Source organism: Dermacentor albipictus, chromosome 9 (assembly GCF_038994185.2).
Source record: "Dermacentor albipictus isolate Rhodes 1998 colony chromosome 9, USDA_Dalb.pri_finalv2, whole genome shotgun sequence".
In the NCBI taxonomy this organism is placed as follows: Eukaryota; Metazoa; Arthropoda; class Arachnida; order Ixodida; family Ixodidae; genus Dermacentor; species Dermacentor albipictus.
Window position 1 is genome coordinate 26,344,661 of NC_091829.1, and position 13,727 is coordinate 26,358,387.

The 13,727-nt window shown below is 48.2% G+C and overlaps 1 protein-coding gene across 3 annotated transcripts in view; it reads right to left on the reverse strand.

Moving 5' to 3' along the window:
• Positions 1-13,727, reverse strand: part of LOC135901907 (uncharacterized) — a 368,968-nt gene that overhangs the window by 51,590 nt on the left and 303,651 nt on the right. Inside the window, exon 15 of one of the 3 annotated variants that reach the window (XM_070525171.1) lies at positions 3,530-3,634. The exons of the other annotated variants lie outside the window; for them this stretch is intronic. Within the exon in view, the coding sequence (XP_070381272.1) occupies positions 3,530-3,634 (105 nt within the window). The remainder of the gene's footprint in view (positions 1-3,529; positions 3,635-13,727) is intronic. 3 annotated transcript variants of the gene reach the window in all.

Genomic DNA, 13,727 nt, shown 5'->3' on the forward strand with positions numbered 1-13,727 from the left:
ATATATATATATATATATATATATATATATATATATATATATATATATATATATATATATAAAACTCCTAACTCCTGACCGGCGCCCATAGCTAGCAGTCAAAGGCATCGTTCCTTCATAGCCCGTCGTTCTTCGCACTGGTTCACTTAGCTCTCTAGAAACAGCTAAACCTTGCCGATCGGGTTTCCCTCGCCCGCTCCACTCTCGCCGTCACTATTCACGACACTCAATCCGCTGCTGCGACGCTAAAGCTCTGGAAGAAAACCGAGACGTAAGCTTTCTTTACAGCAAACTGCACGTGTCTGCAAATCACTGTCCCATCAACAAACACCGCTTAGGCGACAAGCTGCCTGTTCGCTATAAGTCTTGACGTCAAGTCCACATGTCAACGGACCGTACATTTTCGAGGGGGATGCAAGCGACGTATGACGCAGGCAATTATCATTGTGTTCAAAATATAGGTTTCAACAGATGTCTTTGTGCACGACATCACTGCTAATAGCGTGCACATATCCTGCCATCTATGTCACGTGGCACCTCTCTCAAACAATCCCGCCACATCCCGAGAAACGAGCAATCTAGGCCCTTTAATATTTACACGAACTCACTTTCGGCTCAAAATTTCGGGGTTCGACTCAAATTGAGGACGACGCAACGAGCTATGGAAAGAAGAATGATAGGTGTAACGTTAAGGGATAAGAAAAGAGCAGATTGGGTGAGGGAACAAACGCGAGTTAATGACATCTTAGTTGAAATCAAGAAAAAGAAATGGGCATGGGCAGGACATGTAATGAGGAGGGAAGATAACCGATGGTCATTAAGGGTTACGGACTGGATCCCAAGGGAAGGGAAGCGTAGCAGGGGGCGGCAGAAAGTTAGGTGGGCGGATGAGATTAAGAAGTTTGCAGGCACGGCATGGCCACAATTAGTACATGACCGGGGTTATTGGAGAAGTACGGGAGAGGCCTTTGCCCTAGAGTGGGCGTAACCAGGCTGATGATGATGATGATGATGACGTTCGGCTGTCGCAGTTCACTGTGCTGTATTCGAGGAGTTGTCAATTTACGTTAAGTTGCTACTAGTAATGAAGCGTAAGAAACATCCATCGCGGTACGTGTATTTCATTATCTCTTATAAGAAAAATTCAACATCCATCGCTCATTCACCTTTTGTACTCAGTGGCAAAACTCGTTAGGCCAGCGCACAATGTTTAATAATCAAATTCAGCCGTTTCTCTTGCGTAAAGTGGGAGTTTATTATTACTACGGGTTCGCGTTAATTACGGAATGAAAGCCTTACCACTTACAGCAATCTTCAGTCGGAAAACTCGTTCTACAAGGGCACAAAGTTCAATAATTAAATTTCCCTGCTTGTCTTGCGTAAAGCAGAAGTTTATTTTTATAAAGAGTTGGCATTAATTACGGAAGTAGAACCTTATCACAGCAATCGCCAGTCGCAAAACTCGTTGTACAAGGGCACAAAGTTTAATAATCAAATTTACCTGTTTGGCTTGCGTAAAGCAGAAGTTTATTTTTATGAAGAGTTGGAATTAATTACGGAATAAAAACCTTACCACAGCAATCTCCAGTCGCAAAACTCGTTGTACAAGGGCACAAAGTTTAATAACCAAATTGACCTGTTTGTCTTGCGTAAAGCAGGAGTTTATTTTTATAAAGAGTTGGCATTAATTACGGGATGAAAACCTTATCACTTACAGGAATCTTCAGATAGCAGTAACAATTTTTTAAGACAAAGTGACGCATACGAAAGCATGACAAAAGCGTCCGCCGCGGGCATAACAATATCAAGAGGGCTACGGCTACACCAACTAGCCCAGCTTTCTGCTTTGAGGGCTACGGCTACATCATTAATTGGGCTCGCGATCGCCGACAGCTATGACTAACCAAGGGCTTATCTTACGTGATGCGTTAGCAAGTTGTTTTCAGAAATAAGGCTAATTAGGTTTGCTCAACTACACAGGAACAAAGGGGCTATCAGAGGCTCTCTGCAGAGCGCCGATGTAAAAGAAAGACCACTGCTATTCACTGATCGCAAATGAGTTTCTGTTTACGACCCACTCTTCCTGCAACTTTTACAACTACGTTAACTAGTTCCTAATGTATCCGCTTAGCGTGAAGCATCGCGTGTAAGGCAGAACCATAAACCGCAATAAAAACAAAGAATATAAATAGTTACGAGAATGTTATGCCGCAGGCCAGAGCTCCCTTCGGGCATGACCAAAAAGAAAGCGGCTGAATCACTGCCCGCTCGACAGTCTGTTTACCTTGCCGGGACAGCTTCCAAAAACACAATGAGCGCTTCAGTCTCGGTCCCGTTCTGTTTGTGCAGCGAGGCGAGTATCGCTGATGAAGCTTTCTTGCTAAAAACAGAACCCTAGCCACGCGAGGTAACGAGAAAGAGAAAATAAAGAAGAATAAAAAAACGGGAAAACGGGAACGGGAATCTGCGCGAGCCCGTCATTTCAATGCACCATTCCAGCTCCGCTGCCTCTGTAATGACTCCCACTGTTCTCCCTGTGATCTTCGTTTTCCCCTTTCCCATTCCCCCGGTGTAGGGTAGCCAACCGGAAGTTATTCTGGTTAACCTCCCTGACTTCTCCTTAACTCCTTCCCTCCTCCTCCTCCCCACTGTTCGCCACTCTTGCTATCATTGTCAATGTGTCGACAGCGTATTTTGATTACGACGGGGCGCCTAAAAACCCTGCATCCCTCCAGGAAGCAGGGCGCAGAGAGCCATTGGTGACCAATATAGCAACGGCGCACTATGTTGTCGGTGCACGTGCCCGCTTTCTTCGCGTAGTTATCTAGGCTTTAGCGAGCTTACTCATCGAAAGTCAGTTAACCTCAACTTGAATGTCACTATACCATACTGGTTCAAAGCAGTGGTCCTCACTCTTCACCTACCCTGTAAGCAGCTGCATTGTATCGATGTGGCGTGCTGAACAATATGAAATTGCTCCTCATCCACGGCTCGCCAGTGATGCAGCCAACTTGAAAGAACCTGACAGAAACCATAACTGAACTGGAATATACGCCTAGTGGAATATAACGGAACTGGAAAGCAAAGTTTGTACGCATCGACGCTACGTGGCGCGCATGCGATATGGTGTGTCAAATGGCACGATACGCTGCTGCTGCTGCTGATAATGATGAGTTATTGGCATCCCCTTTGAAACGCGGTGGTGACATAGTCACCTAGCCAGCTTGATTCCACAAGTGGAACAATGATAATGACAACTGCAATGATGGTGATGATTTATTGGCATCTCCATTGAAAAAAGCACCTTGTAGCGACACCTGTGCATCTGCTAGATAACGTTCTATCTGACGTAATAATATGCAATTGCAATGGAAAATGTGCACGTACCGACGCTAAGCGGAGCGCATGACCGATCGCGTGCCTTCTCTCGCGTCTCGTCGCGAGCTATGGGGACGCGTTTATAGGACATTTTTCCCGCTGGATTCTAGCAAAGCGTTGGCGTGACTCAGTGGTAAAGTAGCTTACTCACACGCATCGGGCCCGGCTACGATCCCGACGGGAACTGGGTATTCATTTATCGTTCCCGGCGATAGCTGCTGCGGACCCAGACACTGGCGGCGGACACCATCGCCAACTGAAACGGTTTGTTACAAATGAGCCCATAACAGCTTACCCCGTAAAAAAATATATCAAAACGAATTGTAACATGTAATCGTACTTTGTCTATTGCACTTTCGCATGTCCTTGTAGACATCACAGTTTGCGTGCTCCATCGAAGACACGAATTAGTAACATGACAACGTTGACTTTACACCGCGGTCTCTTGTTTTTTGTACTTGGAATGTACCATAGCATGTCAAGTTTATGGTGGCGCGTTTCCTGGTTTTATTTATTCATCTCGCACGAACGCTCCTTGCTTACCTTACTTCGTGGCACGCTGTCTCCGAATCGCGTGACTGACGACTATTAGCACGAGGCGAACGCCTGACTCCTCCGAGCAGCAGCGATGTACACCTCACAGCAGAGAGAAACGAAATGTTCGCACAGGTACACACGTGTGCTTAGCGTAGAATACGCAGGACGTGGCACGCCGGTACGGGCTGGAGGTCTCTGGGCCAGTGGTCACGCAAGTCGCCAGTTCATCTCCCGTCTCGGAGAAAGAAATTCACAGATGGACCGGGCACCCTCTCCTCGCGTTCGAGCCGCTGGCTTAATTTGAGTGCGGTGCGTGACACGGCCCGGATACCTGAGCGCGCGTACAATCGCTTCAGCGGCGGCCTATACGAAACGACCTCGGAACGGATCCATTACGGAGGGGAAGGCTCCTGGGGCCTTACAGGCGACAAGGGATCCGCGGGCCGCTGCGGTCCCACGACGACCATCTGCGTTCCGTGCTTAAAAGGGGGGAACGCGTTAATCGCGTGAGTGCCACCAATCAAGGGAGGGCCCAGAAACGCGGCTCGGACTCCACGGGGACGAAAGAAACCTTCGCGCCAGAGAGCTCGAGATTATACGAAATCGAGTGACACGCGAAGCCCGTGCCACCAGGACGAAACGTTTGGTCAAGTTTGCTCGAGTGCCGCTCCTCCCCCCTCTCCTCCTTCTTTGCGAGTGTATGTGTTTTATGCTTTGATGCACGTGAGACGAAGCGACGTTTCTACCGTGTTTACTCGAATCTCAGTTCATACTTTGTTACGAAACGTCGGAGACATTATTATGCAAGGAGGCAAGACCTCCGGATTTGGTTACAAGAGTGCCATATAGGAACGCTCAGATTGAACATTTCTGCAGTGAGTTGCAAACATTTCATTATAATCAGCTCCTTTTTTACTCGCTCAACTACGACGGCATCTCCCAGCGATCTCCAATTACGCCCGCCTCGCTTCAGTTGAATCCGTCCCATGCCTGCGAATGTGTTCGTCTCATCAAATCAACTAGCTCTCTGTCGTCGCTGATGTCGTGGTTGGAAAGCCAGTTGCACAGCTACTCCCACTTCCCCTTACCCAAGTGAGGAGTAGCAGGCTGCAGACACGCTCTCCAGGCCGATATCTGCTCCTTTCTCATTAAAATCTACTCCTTCTCCTAAAGACACCACGGAGCCTGACCAAAGTGTTCGTACCTTCGCCGCAGCGCTTCGGCTGCAGGACGCCGTAAACGCCAACAGAACACTGCGCACCAATCAAACCTGCAACACGGTCACCGTCCCGCACATCGTGCATATATCAAAGGTAGCGTACATCAAACCTATATATATAGCGGTGCAGCTGCTGTACAATTATCTGTACCGCATAGGACTTACCACTAACCCATACTGTGATAACTGTCGCAACTTAGAGACAATTGAGCACATATTACTAGAATGTCCCGCGTACGGCAACGAGAGACAATTTTTGAGCACCAAATGGACATGATTTGCCACGAACCCTTAACGTTACCGAGCATCTTAGGTCCAATGCCCGGCCCTTCAAAACAGCGACGGGTTTTGGATTTATTGTTCAAATACCTCACAGAAATTGGTCAAATAGGAAAGCTTTAAAAATTGCATCCTTCCTATACAAAAGCCAAAGTTTACCCGCCATGTCACCTGTAAATATTAGTATCAGGTCCACTCGGACATTTCATATTTATTTTTATCCTCCTTTTCTCCCACTCGCTTCTGGAATCGTTTAATCCCATTCCCCATCCCTATACAGAGTAGCATGCCAGCGGTTATATACGCGCCGGCAAAATTCTCTGTTTTTCTAATAAAGAGCCCTCTCTCTCTCTCTCTCTCTCTCTCTCTCTCTCTCTCTCTACAGCTGCCTCTACTGCATAGCGTAGATACAGCGCCCGCCGCTGGGTGCCGCAACTAACACGGTTGTTGTTTAGGTTGTCAAAACTCGCTGCGGCTCGCCGAGGACAACAGCGAGCTCTGAGCGGTCTCTTGTGTGTGACGTATAGATCCAAGCGCGCAGCGAGCCGGCCCGAGCGCCAACATCCGACTGGAACAGGTCATCTGCTTCCCGATTTTCATACTTTCGAGGTGTGTCGCCAGCATGGACGAACATCGCTGCGTTAGGGAATACTTTCAACACGACTCCAGAGATATGGCCTCCAACGCTTACCCGATGTGGGCGCTCCCGACGTACTCGCGCGAGCGAGACAACGCTTCTTTCGACCCTCGATAATTGCGTGAAAGCTTCAGTCAGAGATAAGTGCGAAAGAAAGTGCGCTACTTGCCACTCGCTACTAGCCACAGCTTCGCGTAGCTATCTAGTACACCCAGGCACATCAAATGGACGAGACACCGTGAACTCAACCGTAAGTTCTGGGATAGCCTCCGAGTTTGGCGTGTCTTATCCGCCAGTATTGTAAGTAGAGCAGTCTACGTGATCATACAAAATCCGTTTCGAACTGCGCTCCACAGTGCCGCTCAGTTAGCACAGCGTTGTGAGCCCGGCCCGCTCCACCACAGCCTTCACAATGCAAGGAATCGAAGGAGCGGGATCACTGCGAAAGGGATCAAAGGCGATCTTCGATTGCCAATAACCCTGTCTCCTCAGAACGCACTGAAGTAATTTTTGCAGCAAGGTATTTCGGTAAATAGACTATTTTAGACTTGAAATGAATTTCAGGGCCCTTTTATTTCAGGAGCCCTTTAATGAGCCAAGGAACTCTATCGACGCATCCCTTGTCGTGGATGATATCGACTGCGTCATTGCGAAGAAGAATGGCAAGACAGAGCCGGCCGTCCTTCCGAGACCCTGGCCTTACCCTGACTTCCGTTTCTTCGTACTTCCATGACATGGTATACGTTCTTCGCAAACGTTAGGCCTACCATATTTCATAAATGGAAAATGAGGCATTTACCCAATCGTAGTACTTGCTACAAAGGAAACCCATACGGGTTCCTCGAAGGAAAAGCCCCGCAGTAGAAGAAAAATTCGTCCTAGTCCGGGACTCGAGCCCGGGACCACCGCCCTTCCGGAGCAGCCGCTCTCCCATGTGAGTTAACCAGCCGGCTAGCAGATGGCAGGGCGAAGTCGAACTTATCAACAACTTGAAGCAAGGACAAGAGTTTGAGGTAATAGTTCTGCGGAAACCCGCAAGGTTTAGGCGCTCGTTGTGTGGTCCATGCATTTAAAGTAACTTTTAATACGGTTCCTGAAGGCCCAGTGCGAAGAACGTACGCCAAATAGCTGACAGACCAAGATGAGAAAGAAAATCCTACTGGTGGCACCAAGTGTGTATGACTAAGAGAGCCGATGATGTGGATAGTAGTGTCAGATGCGGATGTAGTGCCAGATTGAATTAACTTATACGACATCGAAGACATCACGCTGAATGCAAAAGAAAGTGATTATAAGTGTGCCGAGTGACGTCAATGCAAACGATGGTTGAGACGGCAATGAGGTTGTGAAAGTTGACGCAGTCAGTGACAGGTCTCCTGATTATTTGAGTAGACCGAAAAATATATTACTCTACGTACGTCAAAATTTCTCGCAATCTGTTTACAGCGGCACAGCTGTTTTCATTTTCGATTTCCAAGATTAGTAGCTCACACTCACGGCTGCCTTTAAACTCGCGTATATTTGGTATGCTCGGAAGGCGCCATCCTCTTGTTTTTGCCTTATGTTAAAACTGTCGTGCGGGTATTTTAGTTGCAACGTAGACGAACAGCCAATTAGACACACGTGCGCATTTCTCGATGACTTAACTAGTAACATTCAGAGACCTCCCGCTGCTAGCATTTACTGAGTTATCGTCCAGCAGACGATAACGCTTTAGAAATCGTTTGCTTGGCTGTAAAATTGCTCGATGAGAGAGAGAGAGAGAGAGAGAGAGAGAGAGAGAGAGAGAGAGAGAGAGAGAGAGAGAGAGAGAGAGAGAGAGAGAGAGAGAGGAACTTCCGCAAGGATTGGCATTGCGACGAAGAGAGCCTTGGCCACAAGCATTAGCTCTGCTGCTCGGCACATCCCTGCAGGCGTCGCAGCGGAGTTCACACTTGGTAACATGATCTCACGACCTGTAATTTACTACTTAAAGGCACTGCCTGCGGTGGCGTTCTCGAGAATGTATGTGTTCCGCCAGGCGTTAAAGGCTTCACTCCTTCGCTGTGACGCTAACAGCATTGCGATTCCGTTTTTCTTGGGACGGCCTCGAGAGAGACGCTTTGCGTGGACAAAGTGATTAGCAGTATGCACGCAATTGGATAATATTACGTTGTCAAATCGCAATCTTCCCGGCGTTCTCTGCCTCACTTCTGCCATATTCTTTTTCTCTCCTAAATAATATACACAAACAATCTACTGTAACTACTTTACTGTAACAGGTTTCATTGGTGTAACCGATGGACGCTCTGCGACTATTTACAACGCTAACGAACTTTGTACAACGCCGTGGAACTATACATAGCGCTATGAAAGTGCATTCAACGCTGTACGTTCGCTGGCACGCAAATAACGACACGCAACGACACGATTCACGATGCCAAGTATCGAAACGGGAAATACGGTCGTCCTGCATTTGTTCCCTTCCGCCGTCTCTCCCACGACCTGTTATACTACGCACGTGAAAGTAGGGAACGTGGCACTTGCACTGCAGCTGTCAAGGGCACCGCCTAAATCTGTATGGGCCCAATCCCGTAGTGGGTGAAATTAGCGTTACACACCGACTCATATATCTCGATCCATTCCCACGGACGTCACAATACAAGCTACAAGTATTTGAAAGAAAATTGAAAGGAAAAAAAGGAAAAGAAAAGAAAAAAAAGGAGGAAGGAAAATGAAGAGAAAAAAAAACACAAACATGCCTAATAAAAAGCCCATTACGGGCACACTGTTCCTGAAAGCGCGTTAACAGGGTGACTGAAAAAAATTGTGGGAAGCCCACATTACAAAGACAATGACGACGGAAAATTCCTTAGGCAGCTTTCATCTATTGTGTCCCTGGCTTAGGCACCTTGCTCTGCTTATGGAGTTGCCGGCGTCCGCTGTTTAAAAAAAAAGCCACTCGCACACGACAAGTGAGGCCCGCATGGAAGTAAAAGCTAATGGTGCCTCCGCGAAAAGAAACTAACGTCTCTGGGTGAAATTAGGAGCCTCCAAGAGCTCTCAGCAAGTTTTTTTCTTTTTTCCTACCTGTTTGTATTAAGGTGACGGTACGTGCTTTCGAGAAACATAGAGGTTTTTCTTTTACAAAGAAATGTGGAAAACACAACTAGTGTCCTCAAAAAAAAAAAAGAAGAACGTCTCAGTTTCGATGAAAGCAGTTGTGATCCTTAGTAATACACACACAAACATATACGCGCTCACACGGGCCACACAACGGAAATCAACGGACAAACGTTTAGCGCAGAAATTCCATTTCAGGGTCGGCTGGCCATCCCGGTCATTCGAAACGCGTCGTCCACGTCTGTCCACAGCGACGACGTTGCCTCCTCGGCAAAGCATCCCGCCTGCTTCACCCTCGTCTCGACTTTTTTTTCTTTCCAGTTTCAAAAGCACGCGCTGCCGATGGTTTGATTTATTTTTCTTTCACATCTGTCCGCGACTTCGCCTAGCTTCATACGTTGCTGTTGTTCCCTGCTATATCTTTCTTTCTTTTTCCTTTTTTGTGTTGTTATTCTCACTCCGTGGATTCCATCTCCCCAGAGGTTTCTCTCCCGCATTCGCTGTCTCGAAACGGAGTCGTCGAGCTGACCGAAAATGAAATCAGAGCCCTATTTGACTCATGTCGCGGCCCCTGTAGTTGACAGCGGGCGAGCGGCTCTGCCCTTTGAAGCTCTGTTAACGTTTGCGTCTTCTCGTTTACCGGATTTTTTTTTTCTTTTTTGTTCTCTTGGGCAGGAAAGAACGCCGCTAAGACCGATTTCGCCAGGCGATAAACCCATGAGAAGCATGGCCAGCTCATTCGCTGCCACATTAAAGCTGCATAAAATTAAAATATCAGTTCGATCAGTATAACGCGCCATAACAGACGTTCGAAATGCACACGTTACAAAGAAAATCGCCAGAAGAAAAATAAAGACAATGCTGACAACAGCACGCTAGGATACGATAGGATAGGGATAACTTTAAAAAAGTGCCGGCAAACGACGGTTTAACGCGTCGTGACGCTGGCCAAGCGTCGGCCCGGGGTAACAACACGCTAGGCAACTGTCAATAGAAGTTAACTTTCGCCTCCGAAAATGCGATTAGCTGCATTGCACACACTTCAAAGGTAAAGCCACGACGAGGGGCATTTCAGCGCTTCCCGCGTACTCGAATGCGAAAAAATGGAGGCTGGACCCGAGTTGTCGCTTGCCCTTATCGGTCGCGGTTTGGCTAATCGCAAGGCGCGTATTCGGGCTTCACAGAGGTCGCCGCTCGAGAGGGACGGCAAACGAAATCGCACCGAGTTTGCCGCTCGCTCCACTGCCTCGCGGCGACTCACGCTCGTGATCCCGTGTAATCATGGGGTGCTGTACAATAGTGCTCAGTCTTCTCGCGGCCAGCGTACAGGGCGGTTGAGATCGACTTTCTGTGCGCGTGCGGAGACGCGGCGCAGTGGAGTGCGTGCACTCGTATACCCAGTGGCGTAGCTAGGTCGTCTGGCACCCGGGGCCCATAGGTCTTCTGTCACCCTCCCCCCGGGTGTAGCCGGCGGAAAGAGGGGTGTCTTCAGACGTATATGACACCCCCCCCCTCAACTGCGCCCCCCCCCCCCCCCTGTTGCTACGCCACTGCGTATCCTGTTGCTACGCCACTGGTTGGCGTATCCCTGCCAACCAGTGAGCATTTCTTGCTTAACTGTCTCTCAGATGAGGCGCGGTTGAGGTGTCCTCATCTGAGAGACAGTTACTGCGCTGCACGTTACCCCAATTTTTCCTTCCGCAAATAAGAATCTCTATCTATCTCTTGTCCTGCAGAGCACTCACGTAGCTTGTGGGATGCGTACGCACTGCCTTTGAATGCGGGAGCGCTCAGATGGAAAATATTTTTTCGATCAAGCATCGAAGGCGCATCACCTTCTATGTGATCAAAGATTTAGAAAGCGATAACGTCCGCAGAGCGACGAATAACTGTTCTATAAAAGTGAGAGGAATTTCTGAGTTATGCATTGGTAAGTTCTCCAGAATATGTTAAGGTCACTAGGAATTCCGTCGCATCGATAATGACTGGGTTTCACTATATCTAAGAAATAATATTTAGCATAGTATCTATGATCTTATAAAACCATGTTGTGACAGGGATGTTGTGACAGGTTTGACACAGTTAGTGACATCGTTGATCATTCACTAACTTTTTTTTTCTTTCTTTTATGACCCCGTGTACGACAAGGTGAATTCTGGGGTCCTACCTTGACAACTTCTCTACAGTTTATCACGTTCAATAGGTATTCCACTGCATTGGTTATAACAGGGTTTTGGTATATCTAATGTGCTGCCAGGTAAATGAAATCGCTAGCGGAGTAAGACTCCACGTAGACGCTGCTTGATAGCAGCGGCGGTTCTATAAGCAATTGGAAATAACGTGATCGATGGTGTGGATGAGACGACGAGGGCGGAGGACCATCGGCGCTTTAACTCGACTGCGCTGGTCGTATCTCCGCTTTCGGAGGAATCTTGCGTTGGTTGCACATAATCCAAGACGGATTAGGTGGGTATTTCCTTAACCACCCTAGAAGCAAGGCACACCTTAAATCCCAAGCGATTATTCAAATGAAACGCTAGATTTTTTTCACCGTCACAACGAATTACGCAAGCACTGCGCGAAAAATGGATTTGAGCGGTAAAAAGAGAGCAAATTAGAACTACCACTCTTTCTCACTGAAGAAATAATGGAAAACGCCTTTCCTGTTCCAGAAAGCCTTCCGAGGTCGCGGGATGTCGCCGTTACCTAAGGCTTCGCCCGTGAAATTCACTTGCTGCAATGGTCCTCCCTATTCTAAGTGGTAACGGAAGCCGACATTTATTTGTCGGATGATATTCATAGGATGGGGAAAAAATAATTGTTTTCACATCGCCACTCGGGCTCGATGCTTCTGGCGCCAGCAGGTTCGAGGCCTTTCACGCCATAAACTCAATTTGCTGAAGGTGAGATTTCGCCAATGAGACGCAGTCTAATGACGTCCACTTAGACTAGCCATTTTTGTGCGACAGCTCTCTTTCAAGGTAACGCTGTCTTCTCTACGTTTCTGAAGTCATGTTTTTGCTTGCTTTTTCCCGGCTATAAACAACCTTCACAAAGTTTAATACTAGATTAAGTGTGTCACGCGCGTCAAAGGTACAATATAACGCCAACTCAATTGATAGGAGAAATCGAGAACTATTAATATTAGTGGATGAAAGGTTGTTCTGCGTCTCACAGAAACTGCAGCACTCTAAGACGTGTGCAGTATGTGTGGACTAGTGAGTAGATTTGCCTTTTTGGTGCATTTTGGTGCGCACTGACGACCATAGCACGCGGGAGTTTTGTATACTGCCCCTTTGCAATACGGCCACTGCAATACCCACCGGGCTAAGTTTAGAGAAGGAACAAAGGTTGACACAACCGTGCTAGCAATGCATCTAGTGAGCTCGCAGTAACACTCTGAAGGCCAAGAATCAAGCTCACTACCTCATTTCCCGCAGCAGAAAGTCACGAGCGATAGCGCCTGGCGTGTTCATGGCTCCCGCTATTATATCGTATAACCCGGACGCGGTATATGACGCGGGTTACACAAATAAAAGTTGAAGACATTGATGACAAAAGTAGCGCTGCTGGCGACGCACTGCGGCGCCGTGTTGCGCTAGAATATGCCAAAACAACTGTTCTTGTTTTGCGCACGCAACAGTACTAGATGAAAACAACAATAATAAAGGAATCGCCAAGCCTGAAACTCCCGCGTAAGGATTATTTTTCTGTCGGCACACTTACGCCACCAGATGAAAGCAACAAAGTCGGCAATCGACTCGGTTGAACTAACCATCGTAGATATCGGAACCATCACTGCTGCTTACAGATAAAAATTCGTTACCCGTGCAAGGCATAGTACACCTATAGTCTGGTACGGCTCCTTACTAAAATGGTCCGTAGCGGCAACAAAGCCAGCACCATGGCGGCGGCAACGATCACGCGCTGCCAATTCCCATCGCGCATCAAAACTTCCCGAAGTTGCGCCTGAGCACGCGTGCGGGCCTCTCCGTACATCCAATTCGTTCCGGCCAGCCGCGGGAGCCCAGCCGGGCCGTTCTTAATCAATCTCCCGCAGGCGTCCCGCGAGAAGACGTCCCGTGGACGCGAAAGGGCCTCGGTGTTGTGCCACGGAGTTTTAGGGGGCGCTCGTCGTGCCAGCCGTGATCGATGGACGCGCGTCACGACAAGCGCCGTCAAAAAGGCGCGATAGACCTCTCGCTTCACGCCTCCGAGGTAACGTCGTCTTCCGCGTGAGCCGATGGTGGCGCCCTCCTCGAAAGCGGAAGCGACCACGACCGGCCGTTTGGCCGCGTGCTTCCATTTACAGCGGGTCGTTCCATCTTTGCTCACCAGAGGGAGAGCGGGGGAGTTTTCCTTTGACACGACCGGATCCGTTACAGGCATAGGTAGCCGTACAGGGCAGAGAGAGAAGTTTTGAGGGAGAGAGAGAAAATAAAAAAAAGATTAAGGAGACGTATACAAGGAGGGAAGAGAAAAGTAGAAGGCAGGGAGGTTAACCAGAATAACGTCCGGTTGGCTACCCTACACCGGGGGAATGGGAAATGGAAGACGTATACGAAGGTGACGGAA